Source organism: Centroberyx affinis, unplaced genomic scaffold (genome assembly GCF_046629955.1).
Source record: "Centroberyx affinis isolate AG114_WGS23_722 - 3 ecotype Tasmania unplaced genomic scaffold, CSIRO-AGI_Caff_v1 ptg005081l_1, whole genome shotgun sequence".
NCBI lineage: Eukaryota > Metazoa > Chordata > Actinopteri > Beryciformes > Berycidae > Centroberyx > Centroberyx affinis.
In genome coordinates this window covers 162,318-178,309 of record NW_027282514.1, presented here as the reverse complement: position 1 = coordinate 178,309, position 15,992 = coordinate 162,318, and the positions used below count along the sequence as shown (strand labels likewise).

The following is a 15,992-nucleotide window of genomic DNA, read 5'->3' as shown; positions in this document are numbered from 1 at the left end:
GATATACCCATAATAAATGAATGGTAAAACAGAGCACATACAGTAAAGTGTTTGTTTACCTCAAATGACACACTAACAAAACAACAAAAATGACAGTAACTTTTGGACCAGTATCATGTTTCTGAAACAGGGAAATTAAATGCACAGTGGTGATCCTTCACTGTCAAAATGCAAAAGCAACAGCAAAATACATTGTTCTAAAAGGTTATAATTGAAAATTACAATCAATGTATTGTGCAATATATTTGAAGTCCCAGAACACTGGGTCAGACTCTCAACAAATTTGGTAACAATCATTTAAAGTATTACTAAATTTGCTATAAGTATTTTATCAAGCACTAGCGCCCAACCCCCACCTCTGTGAAGACCTTTTTTTCTATCTAATTTTATCTTTGCGGCCTCGTTGCCAATCTGCTCATCTCAGCTCTTTTCCAGTGAAACACGCAAAGGGTTTTTTGTGAGCAAGATGCTGATTGCCCTTTGGCCTGTTTGCATGAAAGAGAAGGCCAAGCTGTTAACAGTCATCTTAAGAAGTGTCATACTGGAGTCCAGTGAATGTCAGCTCTTGCATAAACTATAGCAATAAATTAATGTCATTTCTTTGCACCTGTATTTTGTAGTTTATTTTGATACATTTGTTGAAGGAGTATGTCAAATTTCTAACACTCAGATGTGTTTTTGCCTTTTTGCCTATCTCTTATTTGCACTGACTGATCAATTTACTGCAAAAAAAAACAACAATAAAAAAATAAAGATAGAACAGCAGGGCAAAATGATAGAAAATATTAAAATTGGATATTAAAAGCACTCAAGTATCAAAGGTAATATAATGCCCCCATATTATAGTGCTAAAAGCTTTCTACCTACTCATGTACCTGATGTATGATGATGCATGTACCTCTATGGCAGGGATGTAGTCAAGACCACAGATCACAGTCACATCCAAGACATAACGAGACCAGAAATAATCAAGCCAAAATCAACAAAAAGGCCAATGGGGGTGAGCAAGTTGAGAATGATTTGAGACCAATACTAAAATATCAGAGAAAGAGTTGGCAGTTGTTCAAAATAAAGCTACTCAGGAGTGTTTTTCATGATCTTGCATTTGTCAGGTCTGAATCCAAGACGTTAACAAGCAGTCCAGACACAAAGGCTTGAGCCCAAGACAGCAAGGCTGGCACACTCCTACTATATAACTTGAACCAAAGGAGTCACTGGTCCTGCTATATTTCCTCTGATTGCATTGTTGGCAAGCATTAAGTTTAAGAGCAAATTGTTTTCATGACAAATTCAGGTTCTTCAGTAGTTCTTTGAAGTGGATTGTGGTGCTATCGTACCACCATTACACAAAGAACCATTACTGTCCCCATATGGTTCTTTGGAGATTCCTGACTGATTCTTCAGTTCTTCCTGGAAAAACAGTTGGTGAAGTGGGATTTTCCGCTGAGTCACTGGTGCAGATGAGGCATTTACTCTGCTTATAAGGAAATTAGGTACTCAGCAGAGATATTGTTTTACTTGCAATATTATAGCTATAATCTATAACTTAGGGCCCTGTTTTGTACTTGAGTTAGGTTAGCAAACAAACTTTCCTGACACTGATGTGTCAGAGAAGGTGGGTGTCAAACATTGCCTTCTCAGACAAGAGAATTAAATGTTATGTTATAATGCAGCAGTGAACTTAGAGCCTGTACTGCTGTGGCTTTGTGGCTATAACTTAACTAGCAGCTCAGTCTCTCAACTGTTTTTTTCCAAGCTAAAAAATAACAATATTGGCATCAGTATGCATAGATTTTGAGATTTTAGGTTACTCAGCAAGGCTACGGGACTGTAGTCTACAGTAATGTGTTTGTGTGTGTTCTGTCCCTATGCTATACACTTAGGTCTGACTGACTTAAAGTCTTGGATGCCAGGTCAAGTTTTCCACTGGCTGCGGGACCTTAAACACTTACAATGGCACTCAGTACTTGTCCCACATCTTGTGCTTATCTCATGTTTGTCACAGATTGTTGGCTCCATGGCTCTATCAGGAGTTACTATGAGTTATGAGTTTGACATTGCAAGTGTCTCAGACCCCACACCTTACAGTTTTATGCAATAGGATATTCGATTATGCTCTCTTCTTTCATTGTATGTTAATTGTATTACTAAAAAAAATGATTATTTAGTAAGGACTTGTTCAACTGTCTACAGTGTACATGGGAATATAGTAGTGGTGAAAGTGACATCGATTATTTGATTAGGCATTCTTCTATATTATTTAATTTTTGGGATGATTTCTGTTGAATTATAATGAACTTAAACTATTCTTCGTTTTGAAGGGGACCCCTTGGAATGCCATCAAGGGCACCGGGCCCCATTTTAAGAACTACAGTTCTGATGGAAATTGACAGCCGACATGGGGTGACTTTTATTTTGAAGTACCGGAAGTACCAATGTTTTGATGAAGCCATTACGGCTAGGGAAGAAACTGTCATTCGTTTCGTCTCCCCGATTTCCCGAGTAGGCATTAGCTTGCCGTCTAAATTGTCATTAATTCATCAACAAATGTGACCGTTTGACAGAAAGCCACAATGGGATTTGCATCAAGACTGTCTCTTGGTGTTAAACCGTCGAAAGCGCTGCTGTTCTTGCCTTGTCTGTTTACAGTCTTGCTTGTCGGGAGCCAAGGCGAGAGCACTGCCATGGACAATGTTGCAACCGAGAGGCTGGCTGAGGAAAGCCACCGACAAGACAGTGCCAATCTCCTTATATTCATAATGCTCTTAACACTCACCATTTTAACTATATGGCTGTTCAAACACCGGCGATTCAGGTTTCTGCACGAAACAGGACTTGCCATGATCTATGGTAAGATGACCACTAATATCTGTCCACCACTAACGTTAGCGTTAAGTTAATGCTAGCTAAGATGCTGTTAGCTCCTCTAGTTGACAGCTAACTTACTGCTAACATTTGCTCATCTTTAGACATGGATGAGCTTCTTAGCTAAAAATAAGCAACCCACCACCTCCTTTAACTAGCCAGAAAACTAGCAACGCAATTCTCTTTAAACTGCGTTGTTGACTAGCTTGTATAACGTAGAGCTTGTGTTGTCATAGTAATGCCCCCTGCCTGTTTGAGGATAGTGAGCTTGCTTCAATTAAAAATAACGCTAACCCTAACCCAAAAATAACCACAACGGCATGCCCAAACTCACCCAACTCAGTTAACAGACCCTCACCCTATTGTATTAAATAATACAAGGGATAGACACACCAGATCCTAACCTGACTTCCATTCCAATATGTCTGTGCTTGAGGCTAACTGCTTTACTTCCTTCCCTCTCTCCTTCTCCCTCCCCGCTCCCTGAAGGTCTGTTGGTGGGTGTGATCCTGCGGTTCGGGGTCCATGTGCCCCAGAACATGAGTAACGTGATCCTGAGCTGTGCTGTCAACGCCAGTCCTGCTACTCTACTGGTTAATGTCAGTGGGAGATACTTTGAGTACACTCTGAAGGGGGAAGTGAGTCGGGGAAAGGGCCACCAAGTGCAGGATGATGAGATGCTGAGAAAGGTAAGGGGATGAATGTATGGAGGAATGGGCGGAGGGAACAAATGATTTTGGCCTACCTGTAATTAGTTAAACAGAAACCTCCCACTTAGGGTCTTAAATTACCACATGGCAAGTGCCAAATGCTGGCCAAATGTGTCTTTGGCGGATAAATCAATACCGGCTACCCACCACACTGGCAGGTAACTTTTTGTGATTTAACATGTGATGTTGTGATGATAACATTTGAAAGCCTCGGTGCCTGTTCTCTAACTTTGTCCCTGCTGACCACCGTACACTCTCTCTGACCATCAGTCAATCAAAACAAAGCAAAACAGAGACTCTGTATCCAACCGGCTCCTGATTGGCTGCCCGTTAAACTGGTTCTACACAAAGTGGTATTGTGTAAACGTCTCCAAACTTTGACATAGTCCTAATAAAATTACATATTTCTATTATAATTTAAGTTATTGTTGGCAGGTTAATAATTTTATTTTACCAGTCTTTGGCAGGTGACTGGACAAAACACACACACACACACACACACACACACACACACACACACACACACAGGATGAGGGTAAGAAAGGGGTTATCAGGTTCAAGGCCATGCAAAGTTTTGAAGAATCAGACAGCTCGGTACATGCAGGTTGGAGTCTATAACTTCTTCTAACTTACTACTATCCTTAGGTGACCTTTGACCCAGAGGTGTTTTTCAACATTTTGCTGCCTCCCATCATCTTCCACGCTGGCTACAGTTTGAAAAGGGTAAGATGGTCAAATGGACTTATGCTAAACAGGCAAGACACTGGGCAAAGGCATAGGATGTGAAGAAAATAAATACCATTTCAAAACTAACTATAAACTAATAAAATGCCCTGAAAATTAGATAAGATAGTACCTTATCTCAACTAATATGAAGTAACTTGCAGAGGACAAAGACTTATGATGTCTGTATATTAGCAATAATAGACTACTCTGTGATACAGAATTCTGATGATAAAAAGCAAATAATCAAAATCTTTTGCAAAATCAGATTTGAAACAATTTCGGGAATAATATTTGAAAATGAGCTTTATTGTGCTTTATGTTACCATGCAGTTCCATGCAATGAATGTCAATTTGATTGTTTTACATGCGATTCTGCATATGCTATACAGATATCATCATATATCTATATCAGAATAATTTCTCATGATAATTGTGATATTTGTCCATATTGCCCAGCCCTAACTACTAGTATTAAATAGTCTCACTATGATAACATCATTAAATATCTCCTCTCGTTTGTCTCAGAGACACTTCTTCAGGAACATTGGCTCCATCTTGACCTATGCTTTCATGGGGACAGTCATATCATGCTTTGTTATCGGGTAAGTCATTTAGCCATCTCTGAAAAAGCTGCAAACAGACTGATTGGTTTGGCCCTATGTTTATCTGATCAGTCTGTTGCATGGAAAGAGCAAGCTGTGCCAATATCTTGTATGCCTCGTGTAAGTCTCTCTTTTTCCCTCCTAGGTTGACCATGTATGGCTTTGTGTCCTTCATGAAGGTTGTGGGTCAGCTAGGGGGAGATTTTTACTTCACTGACTGCCTCTTCTTTGGGGCAATCGTTTCAGCAACAGATCCAGGTAGGTTCTGTGTTTTAACTCACCAGAAAACAGGAGAAGCAATGCAGTGTAATACGAGCACATGATGACAGCTTATTAGGGCTGCAACTAACAATTACTGTCGTTATCGATTAATCCATCAATTATTTTTTTGAGTAATCACTTAGTCTACAAAATGTCAAAAATAATTATAAATGTCCATCATGAGTTACCAGAGCCCAAAGTGATAATTTAAAAAGTTAAAATTGCTTACTTGGTCTGAACAACAGCCAAAAAAAACACAAGTATTCATTATATAAGCAAGCATATCTTAGCATTTATGAAGCTGTAACCAGCAAATGTTTGGTATTTTTACTCAGAATTATAATCGATTAGTTTTCTGTCGATTGACTAATCGATTAATTGACTAATCGTTTCAGCTCTACAGCTTATAAAGTCAGAGCTTTGATTCCGATAAGGGCTTTCTATACTAAAAATGAATGCAAAGTCAGGTTGTTTAGAATATCTCACTTTTCTGTACTTAAAAAATATATTTATTAGGCAGTTTTGCACTTTATCTTTCAGTTTGTCTGACAGTTATATCTGTGTTTCTGTATGGTGACTTCCCCTGTTCCTGTTCTGCTGTACAGTATCTGTGTGTCATGTGTTCTGCAGCTTCATTGATTCGTGACACAGTGTTTCTTCTCCTCTCCCTCTCAGTGACAGTGCTGGCTATCTTCAATGAGCTGAAGGTAGATGTGGACCTGTACGCTTTGCTGTTTGGGGAGAGCGTCCTCAATGATGCTGTGGCCATCGTCCTCTCCTCGTAAGCATGCGTAGCGTACACACACACGCTCATATTCATATTCATACACATAAATATACACACAACTATGTCCAATCACTTACTTTCAGCAGGGCAACAGTAGTCAGGGTTCCCACGGGCCTTGAAAATCCGTGAGTTTGTGGGTTTGAGAAAAAGGCCTCAAAGGTTTTTGAAAATTAATGGATAGCTATGAAAGTACTTGATTTTTCATTGAAATATAGCACCCAAATTCATCAATATGCCTCGGCACCATTCTAGCATCAACACTTCACATCCTGAGGAAAACCCTATGATGGATATTTGCATATAGTAGCAATTTGATAAGTTGATTGGATGAAAATGAATGCTTTTGCCATGATTGCTTGGCTTGACAAGAGTAAAAAGAACTAAAAAATGAGGCCTCTATGATTATGATATAATTTTGATCAAAGTCTATAATATAATTTTGACCAAGTGCCGTACCCCCCAAAACATGCCAATTTTGAGTCCTTAAATTTCACCAAACAAGACCTTGGAAGTCATTGAAAAGTCCTTGAATTTGATGTCCAAGAGAGTGTAGGAACCCTGAATAGTTAAATGCTGAACTGCACTGTAAGAAGGCTAATTGTGAAAAATTCTGCCATTTGTATTGCACACTGTGTACATTGAACATTAATAGACACTAACCTTACTAACCCCAGTCCCTGTCATTTCACTGCTTGCCTTCCTCCACCCATCCATCCATGTCATTCATCACCTACCTGTACGTACGTATGCAGTGTTCTCCTCCGGGTGGAGAAGCAGGGCAGGCAGGGGGCCGGGGCTGGAGCTGTGCGCTCCCCAGGGGACGAGGGCCCAGCTTGGCCCGGGGGGGAGGAGGAGTGGCTGGGAGAGAACCAGACAGTGACCCCCCGGTGGGTGGGAGGGTTGGAGGGGTTTGTACAGTTGTGGTGGCAGAGTTAGAGCTAGGTCCTGATCATCTCAATTCAGTCCCTGTGGAGTAGATATTAGAGGTTTTATTTAGAATGCAGCCTTCAATCCCCATCCATCATGAGATGACCGCTGCCTTTCCCTGCACTCCCTTCCCTTGCAACCCATCCATATCCATCCCTTTAATCATTCTACAGTATTCATTGTGTACTGTAGATCCTGCAAATCACCAGCAAACACAACTTTTGTTGATGATGAGTATTAGTGCTGGTGATTTGCTTTCTCTGTCTATACTTTGCAGTACTTCTTTTGGATGCTAAATTGGCTATTTTTTCTGCTCTCTAGTACCGTTTTTCTATTGGATACTGGCAGTATCAACCATATGGAGTTGAGAGATCCAAGATCCAATTAGAGTTTGGCATGCAAGACCCTAACTTCTTCCCTTTTTATGACTGTAAAACCCAACTCCAGATCATATGTGTTAAGTCTTTGTAACTGTAACTATAAACTGTGTCCTTAAATGTATACACAATCAGATAAATGACAAACTAGTGGATTTGGGTTGTTGCAGGTCGGATTTGAAACCTGACTAGATTTTTCTCAAGAAAATCAGCTCTTTTCTGTTACCATGTAGGCATGTGTTTATCATTTGAACAGTTCGTTCTCCTAGATTCTTTCTAATTGTCCATTTGTATTTTTCATGTTTGTTTCTGCATGTTTGTTTGTGTGTACTCTGTGTTTTTTTGTCTGTCTGTACTTCTGTCTGTCTGCCTTCCTGTCTTGCCCTCCAGCTCCATCGTGGCGTACCAGCCAGCAGGAGACAACAGCCACAGCTTCGAGGCCACGGCCATGTTGAAATCCTTCGGTGTCTTCCTGGGGGTCTTCAGTGGGTCCTTTGCTCTTGGAGTGGCCACAGGTGTCATGACTGCTCTCATATCCTTTGAGCTGCTGCATACCATTACATATTGTACATATCATCGCTGTCGGGTGAAACCTTTGTTTCTGCAAAATGTAAACTTTTCAGGAACTAAGAAAAACCCTGAAAGCTTTGTTTTTAGCTTGATGACCGGGCATTTTTTGAATTGATTTTTCTCAACTCCTAGAGGATGATGAAATCCATCATTTGAAATGAAAAGATGAAAATATCGAAATTCGTGTTATGAGGTTTTTATACCACAACAGCAATATATTAGTAGGTGGGCATGAGCAGTAACATAAAACTTTTGACATTTAACATGAGGTTTGCTGTTATTTTTCGCAGGTCCCCTACAAAACCCGACATCAGATGCCCTACTTATGACTTAAAATGTCCTGGCTGTCCCAACTTGATTGCAGTCTTGTGTAATATTTAGTAACATAGGCCACAACTTTGGGATATGATGTATCATTTTCTTTATTCTGTCCTGACAGTTCAGATTTTCACTAGGCAATTTGTTTCATATTTTTTCACATACAGTATGTACTTGTTTGCTGTATTGACTAACGCGGGCTGTAGTGTGTATTTTATGGAAGTTCCAGTTCTTGTTTTGCTCCTTGACTTCCTGTTTTCATCACGTGACCAAGTTCACTAAGCTGAGGGACTTCCCCTTGCTGGAGACGGCTCTCTTTTTCCTCATGTCCTGGAGCACCTTCCTGTTGGCCGAGGCCTGCGGGTTCACCGGTACACCGGCACATTCGCCACATCCATACATTTTGGACCCACTATATTAAAGTAGAATTTACACAAGAATCAGTTAGGTTCAACATGTTTCAATATTATTTTTGCTGAGAGACTGGTAGAGGTACATTCAACACATTTATACCTGTACTCTCTTTCTCTCATACACATACACACACATACAGACACAGGTATACACACAAAGAGCAGCCTTTCTTAATGTTGAAGTGAGGTGTATTTGTGTCTTCCCCTCCCTCAGGTGTGGTGGCTGTGCTGTTCTGTGGCATCACTCAGGCTCACTACACCTACAACAATCTCTCCCCTGAATCCCAGGACAGGACCAAACAGGTGATACGCACACAGAGACCTATTAACGTTATTCTCACAGCTGCCATTTTGAACACTCAGGGTGGGAAACTCTACCTGGAAGATTGGCATATATAGCTTACTAACTGTTCCGGTAGCTAGCTATACTAGGCCAAATATATTTCGGTAAAAATGTGAATGTATTTGTTTGTCTCTTTCCCCATCAGTTGTTTGAGCTGCTGAACTTCCTGGCAGAGAACTTCATCTTCTCCTACATGGGTCTGACTCTCTTCTCCTTCCAGTCGCACGTCTTCAACCCGTTGTTCATCATAGGAGCCTTTGTATCCTTTGCTCTTCTTGGTGTTAGACCCCACACAAAGAAATCAAGGCCTAGCAAGCACTGTGTTACTTCTCAGTGTGTTGTTTCCTTGACCTAACTGCATTGTGTAGGTGGCAGTATTCCTGGGCAGGGCAGCGAACATCTACCCTCTGTCTTTCCTGCTCAACCTGGGACGCAAGAACAAGATCGGATCCAACTTCCAGCATGTCATGATGTTTGCAGGTACTGAGCGGATACAACTTGTCAACCAAGTGCTCTCTATTGTCAGCTGTCAAGTCTCACAGGACAGCTGATTTAGGATCACTGACCCTGCCTCCTTACGTGTTTCATAGTCTAGATAAGGAATTCTTAAAGTTTCTCAGTCTAGAATCCAAACTGGGTACATTGATTCTCACCCTGGGACCCGGTCTCATTAAAATATTCTGCCACTCCTGTCACATGGGGACCCAACAGAAACAGGCCCATAGTTTAAAAAACACTGGCCTAGATAACAGTCAGTCTGCTTCTACACCAACACTCCTACTCAGACGTTGTAATGAACAGCAGCCCTACCTCGGCTGACATTTACTGTTGAAGCAGGACTAATAATAGAACTCACCTAAAGGCCTCTGCACATAATAATCTTTTTTGTCTGTGTGTAAATGCTTGAGACAAGAAATGATTCATATATTCTCCTAAATCCCAGTATTATTTAGAGAATTTGAACTGGTTTTAGATTGGTTTTTTGGCATTTTTGTTTGGTCTATTGAACATTCCCCAAATGTGTTTGAACTGGCTTCTGACGTTTCATGTGCAGTTGTCACAATCTGTAGTCGTTGAAGTGTAGACTGCAGACAAAGCTATGGAGATAGATGCCTTTACTGCCCCCCACTGGGAGCTTTCATGCTCTGTACTAAAAACACTCACAACAGCATACTGTGTAAGAGAACCTCGCCAACAAATCACAGCAGAATTTAGGCCAAGCGAGCAAAAGAGCAGCAAAATTAAGGTGAAATGCAATCTGATCTGAAATCTATTTGACCCTGTAGTCTCTCATTTCAGACCGATCAGTTATTTAAACATGGATGCGGTTTGAGATTTTAGATTTTTTCTTCAAAAGTTCAGTTGTGTTCTCTCTCTCTCTCTCTCTCTCTCTCCCTCTCTCTCTCTTTCTCTCTGTCATACACACGCTTTCTCATTGTCTTATGTTCTCTTTTTTCTTCCCTCTCCTCCTCAGGTCTGCGTGGGGCCATGACCTTTGCCCTCTCTATCCGTGACACAGCGACATACGCCCGTCAGATGATGTTTTCCACCACCCTCCTCATTGTCTTCTTCACCGTCTGGATCTGTGGAGGTGGCACCACGCCCATGCTGTCCTTCATGAGCATACCGTAAGACTGAGCATCTTATGTGTATGTGTATGTCTCTCTGTGTCTGTGTGTGTTTCGCCCGTCTGGTGGGCATTTTTCCTTCCAAAATCACACTTGCGTCCTTGTCTCTTTCAGGGTGGGTGTGGACTCGGATCAAGAAAGCTCCGTAAGTAATCGCTGCAGATGCAATTATCTTGTTTTCTCTACAATATGTAAAGTTCATGAACTAGAACACGACATATGTAAATGGATCCACCTCTGCTGGCATCATTGAATATGTTTTGTACTATGTGGAAACAGGTGACAATGCTGGATAAGTCACAGGGTCGGCAGGTCAAACATACAGTGTTCCAGGAACTTGAGATTATTTTATTTCTTTTTTTTGCCAAATCGACAGTTCAGATGTCACAACGGCTTGCAGTTTTGACTAATCACTACATTCTTATTAAAATAAAACCCATAATTACTTTGCAGTATTCTAATGCACCGTAATCCCTAATATAACAAGCGTCATGTGAACTTTGTTGACTTGGAGTTTTCATTGAATCCCTGCAATTTACTGCAAATGAGCACATAACACCACAAATTGCCCTGATATTATTTCTTTAATAAAACATTTTTGGTTGCAATAATCACAATTAAAGCATTTTCAAGGACTGAAACAGCCATTAAATTAATAGCACTGCTCAGTAGAATTCAATTATTGTTTCCCCCTTTACTTCCTTGTATATAAACAGGTGACAATGGTGGATGGATCACAGCGGAGGAACACCAAACACGAGAGCGCCTGGCCCTTCAGGATCTGGTATACTTTTGACCACAAGTATCCTTTGAACTGTAGAGCTTCTTTCTGAGGCTCTGTCAGAGTGAAGAGAGTGTGTTTAGGCTTGCTCCAGATCCTATGTGTTTGTACTGGCTCTAATCAGTGTGTGGAAGAATGTGAAATGTGTAGCTGCTGATTTCAGCTTTGAACACCAGAGGGCTCCCTTTACAAACTATAATGAATATGAACTTGAATTTTTTGTACATGAGGTTCACAGATAGAGCCACAAAACTTTATTCTGTATCACTAGCACATACACATATGTATGTATTTTCTTTTTTTCTGGTGTGAGAAAGGTATAGTTTTTGACCCCAACCATTTCAGATTGTATGAAAATGTGGGTTGGACTATTGTTTCTAGGTGAAGATGGTAATTATTTTCTGCTGTATGTGGAGTAGTAAGTTATGGACGTTGTTTAAGTCTCATGGAATATGTTTGTCCAAGCATCAAGGTACTGATAACGTGTGTATATTCCAACAAAAAAAAAAATGTAGGTGCTGTGGGTGACTGCAGTTTGGCTTTCATACCACGGTTACAACACACACATACTGTCTGAATAAAAAAAGATCGCTAACTAGCTGCCTGATTACCACAAGAGTTAGCATGACGACCAGTTCCATTTCGCCCTGTTTAAGCAGAACTTTCAGCACAGTTGGAATGGATCTTTGACCAATCAGATTGCTTGGCCGAAACTAACCGTTGAATGAAATGTTATGAGTCCTTGACAGAAGCTCGTTCTGCAGCTACCTGAAGCCCCTCCTGACCCACAGTGGCCCGCCACTCACTGCCACTATGCCTGCTTGTTGTGGCCCGCTGGCACGATGCCTCACCAGCCCACAGGCCTATGAGGTACAGACACACAACATACTCTTTGACCCAGAATGCACTTGAAGCGGAATCTCATTCATTACAGTAGTTTTTTCACGATTCTCTCCCTCTCCCGTGATCCTATCCCTCTTCATCTCTCACATGCATTCCCTTCCTCACTTTTCTTCTCTACTCTCTCTCTCTCTCTCTCTCCCTCTGCCAGAACGAAGGTCAGCTCCACGACGACGACTCCGACTTCATCCTGAACGATGCCAACGTGAGCTCCATGTACGCCGACGTCACCGTCAGCACGGACGCGTCCGGCTCCCGCACCGTCAACCGCAAGCGCTCCACCGCCGCCGCCGCCGGCACCGGGGGAGGCCCGTCCGACGAAGGCCTGGATCAGGAGCTCGCCCTGGGGGAACATGAACTGGTGATCAGGGGCACCCGCCTGGTTCTGCCCATGGACGACCCGGTGGAGCCGCCGACCACCGTCACCCTGCCCCCGCCGCCCTCCCCGCCGCGCTCCGACCCGCGCAGACACAGACTGTAGGAAGGCTTGTGCTGTTAGAACGCAATTCGTTGTTTCACCTTCATAAATCACAAGTCATCCAACCAAGTGAAATTTTAAACTGTTAGTTGACTTGGCTACTTGAAGCGGGATTTTAAGTTGAAATGACGAACTGCGTTTACAGTCATATGGGACCCAGGCTGATGGTACCACCTCTCTGGGTAACATGCGGATTTGAAATGGTCTCAAATGTGTGACGCACTTGAGGCGCGCTTGATTTAACTCACCGGACGGGTGGATTACTGTAAACTGGAATGTGAATACACTACATGGTACCCTAAATCAAGTGCGCCTCAAGTTTATATGTTATTTGAAATCATTTGAAATGCACATTTTGCCCCTGTTTAAGGAGGCTAAAGAGGGGCTGTAGTTTTTGCTCCTAGGTTTGTACTACTGTGGTGTTGACTTGAGGCTCAGCGTGTGTTGTTCTCTGTGCTCTAAAAGCCCCAACTGCTTACTGCTGTAGTGGGCGGTTGGTGAAAACTGTTTTTATATGCAGTTTACCCCTTTGCTCTGTGGTGAAGTTGCTCCTGACAACAGCTCTAGGATTTGTCTAGCTTCCCTCAAGTATTCGTAAGATGAATTCATATTGTCTAGCATGTAGGACAGTTTCTGTCGCCTTGTAACATTGCCTTGGTATCATTCGGTGATATTCAGTGTGGTTATGGAGCAGTTTGACCATTCTAGTGTCTAATTTGATCACAGGCCATGGGTGACTTTCAGTAGTGTTTCTCTGCATCCTGTCTTGTTGCCTTCCTCTCAAAGTTCATTGTTGGGGAAAAGGTTCAAAGAGGAGGAACCCAGGAAACGTTTTGATTGTGATTGGGCAAGGAGGCAAAGAGGGGAGGAAGCAAGTAGTCCAAGAGAACGACATCTGTGATTCCTCTGGATGAAAAACACTGGGAGTTTTGAATTTGACGAGAGAAAAGGAGATTGCCTACATCTGGATTATAGCTAGCTACTGATAAAAAAACAACAACTTAAAAACAACTCAGAGCTGTTTCTACAACGGCATCCAGGAGCCACTTCACCCTCCTCAATGTCATCCATGCCTGCCTCTTCTCCTCCTGATCAATCTATTAATTTATTGATTTATTTATTTAAGAAAAAAGACGTTTATTTATTGAATTATTTATTTGATGTATTTATGTTTTGTTTTGTTTTGCAGTGTCACTTCACTTTGTTATGATTATCTTGCCCTGTTTAAAATAGGACTCCTTTTTTTTTTTTTGCGGTGGGAGTTTCAACTCATGCTCGGAAAATAAGTTTATGTGAAAAGATAGATCAAATGAAAGAGCTAGACTTTACGATGTTTTGTATAAAGACCTACAGTGTGTCTCGTGCTTACAAGTGAAAGGCTGCACTGTCGGTATTAAACGCCCTTTCCCGAAAAGCACCAAGACTCCTCCGGCACACGGTGCATCATACAGTAGGGAACTGGATATGTATAAGCAACATAATCATTCCAGGAGTGTGTTGTGTGCATGTTATAATATCTCCTTCCCCTACTGTAGCAGATGCTTCTACTGTATACTTGGAAAACTAGCGCTTCCCTGTGTGTGTATATTTTATGAGCGTGTGTGTGTGTGTGTGTGTGTGTGTGTGTGGCCACCGTCAGAATCAAATCCTCCAAATCTACTGATGTGGCTATTAGGGCTAATGTCTGTTTCTGGTTTTTATGTTGTTTGATCTTCTTTCTAACAAAGCGACTGCCGTGTCTTTGTGGAGTGACGACGTCACACCGTCAAAGACGACTTTGAGGGCTGGCTGAACTGTTTTGAATTAAAGTGCCTATTCAGAAATCCAATTACTTTATGTAGATTTGTACATATTTGATTTGCTAATGTGCAGTAAGGTGATCGTTTTTGATTTTTTATATATGATGTTAAACCCTTTTATTGATGTTTAACATTGGATTCCCGGGCTGATTAGGCCGTTAGGTGGCTGTGTGCAGTGAACCTGTTTTCAGAAATGGTTTCGTTTATTTGTTCTTGATGCATTCAAAAGTAAAGTTGTGCTTTGTGCTGTACATATGAAAGCCCAGGAGAGTGCAAACTAGAAGAAAGCACTAGTATTGACAGCAAATAATGTTGAGTCACACGGTACGTCTGAAGAGGCACTGTTTCCTTCCAAAATGCACATCCACCTTTCGATACCTCCTCTTAAAAACATCTCTGGCTTGATCATAACACTTACTAAAAAATATTATTTCAATTAGTAGCTATTTTGAGACCTTCTCTTTCTCTTTGGTTTAAAATGCATAACGGTACACTTCTGGCAACCTTGCCTCACAGTTAGTGGCTGCATTCAGACTTTAAAAACCTGGCAACCTCTTTCAAGGGAAAGTTACAAGTCTCACACATCTCCCCTCACAAGTGTAGCTTTAAATACACTCCAGTTTAAGTTCAATTTGGAACTCTTAAATTTCATTGTGTTGTTTTAAATCCCTGCCAACTTTTTACCGATGCAATATTTCTGTCTGTTTCGCCCCTTTGTCTGGCAACCACTCCTCTATTCTCTTCCCACTTCAGTCAAAGATGTTTTGTACAAGGCACCTATATACTGCAATGCTGGCTAAATACAGTATAATACAGTAAAGGTGATTTGTTTGAGATAGAAATTAATTAGAAATCACAAATCCAAATGGTCTTTTACAATAAAATTGTCTTTTTTTTTCGTACATTCACTTTGTTCACAGGCCCAGTAAACCTGTCTTGGCATTAACTGCTTGGATACAGTTTATTTTATTTCATCATTTTGGTTTTCATCTTTTTTTTTTTTTTTTCAAATACTAATTTTTATGAGGCTTGTGCTTATGCATAACCGTTTGGAGATATTGACATGAGTGGATATGCCACAATCTTTTTTGAGCAAGGTACCTGTAACAGGTACCTGTACCTGGTCGGTGTTCATATGTATTTGGATAATAAAAACAGACTTTGTTTATATGGGGAATTTGAAGTATAACTACTATAAGCAAGAAACAGCTGTAATCTCATAGTAGCAACATCACATGAAACTAAATATCTAAAAAGACCTGTATGTTTCTACTGTGTGTGGATGTTTGACAGTTTATGGGACGTTTTAATCGTGAAATGTGCATCTGCAACATGTGAATGTCTTTAATATGTGAACTCGGAACATATATTCAAATTGACTTTTGGAGGTTATGGGGAAACATATTCTGAGATGTACTTAATTGATTTTCCCTGCCTTTGTCCCGAAGTTATTAACAGTGTCTCTTCAGTTCAGACATCTTGGGAGTGTACTGAAAAATAATAATAA

At 41.1% G+C, this 15,992-nt stretch overlaps 1 protein-coding gene across 2 annotated transcripts; it reads left to right on the top strand.

Moving 5' to 3' along the window:
• Positions 1–2,469: 2,469 nt before the first annotated feature.
• On the top strand, positions 2,470–15,965 carry LOC139666660 (sodium/hydrogen exchanger 6-like). 2 transcript variants are annotated; one of them, XM_071545953.1, is made up of 16 exons: positions 2,470–2,850; positions 3,355–3,458; positions 4,221–4,298; positions 4,827–4,903; positions 5,049–5,161; positions 5,840–5,945; positions 7,646–7,787; positions 8,409–8,514; positions 8,771–8,859; positions 9,045–9,158; positions 9,268–9,379; positions 10,374–10,527; positions 10,642–10,672; positions 11,244–11,329; positions 12,073–12,178; positions 12,360–15,965. In XM_071545953.1, the coding sequence occupies exons 1-16, from the start codon at positions 2,574–2,576 to the stop codon at positions 12,687–12,689; spliced, it is 2,025 nt and encodes a 674-aa protein (XP_071402054.1). In that variant the 5' UTR covers positions 2,470–2,573; the 3' UTR covers positions 12,690–15,965. The 2 variants fall into 2 exon arrangements, with proteins under 2 accessions (XP_071402054.1, XP_071402053.1); XM_071545952.1 differs by having other exon boundaries at positions 3,355–3,554.
• Positions 15,966–15,992: the final 27 nt, after the last annotated feature.

Coding starts and splice junctions, on each gene's coding strand:
- LOC139666660 (XM_071545952.1), top strand. CDS start 2,574: ATGGGATTTGCATCAAGACTGTCTCTTGGTGTTAAACCGTCGAAAGCG. Junction 9,159..9,267: donor TGTTCATCATAGGAGCCTTT/GTATCCTTTGCT, acceptor TGCATTGTGTAG/GTGGCAGTATTCCTGGGCAG. Junction 11,330..12,072: donor TGGTATACTTTTGACCACAA/GTATCCTTTGAA, acceptor CTCGTTCTGCAG/CTACCTGAAGCCCCTCCTGA.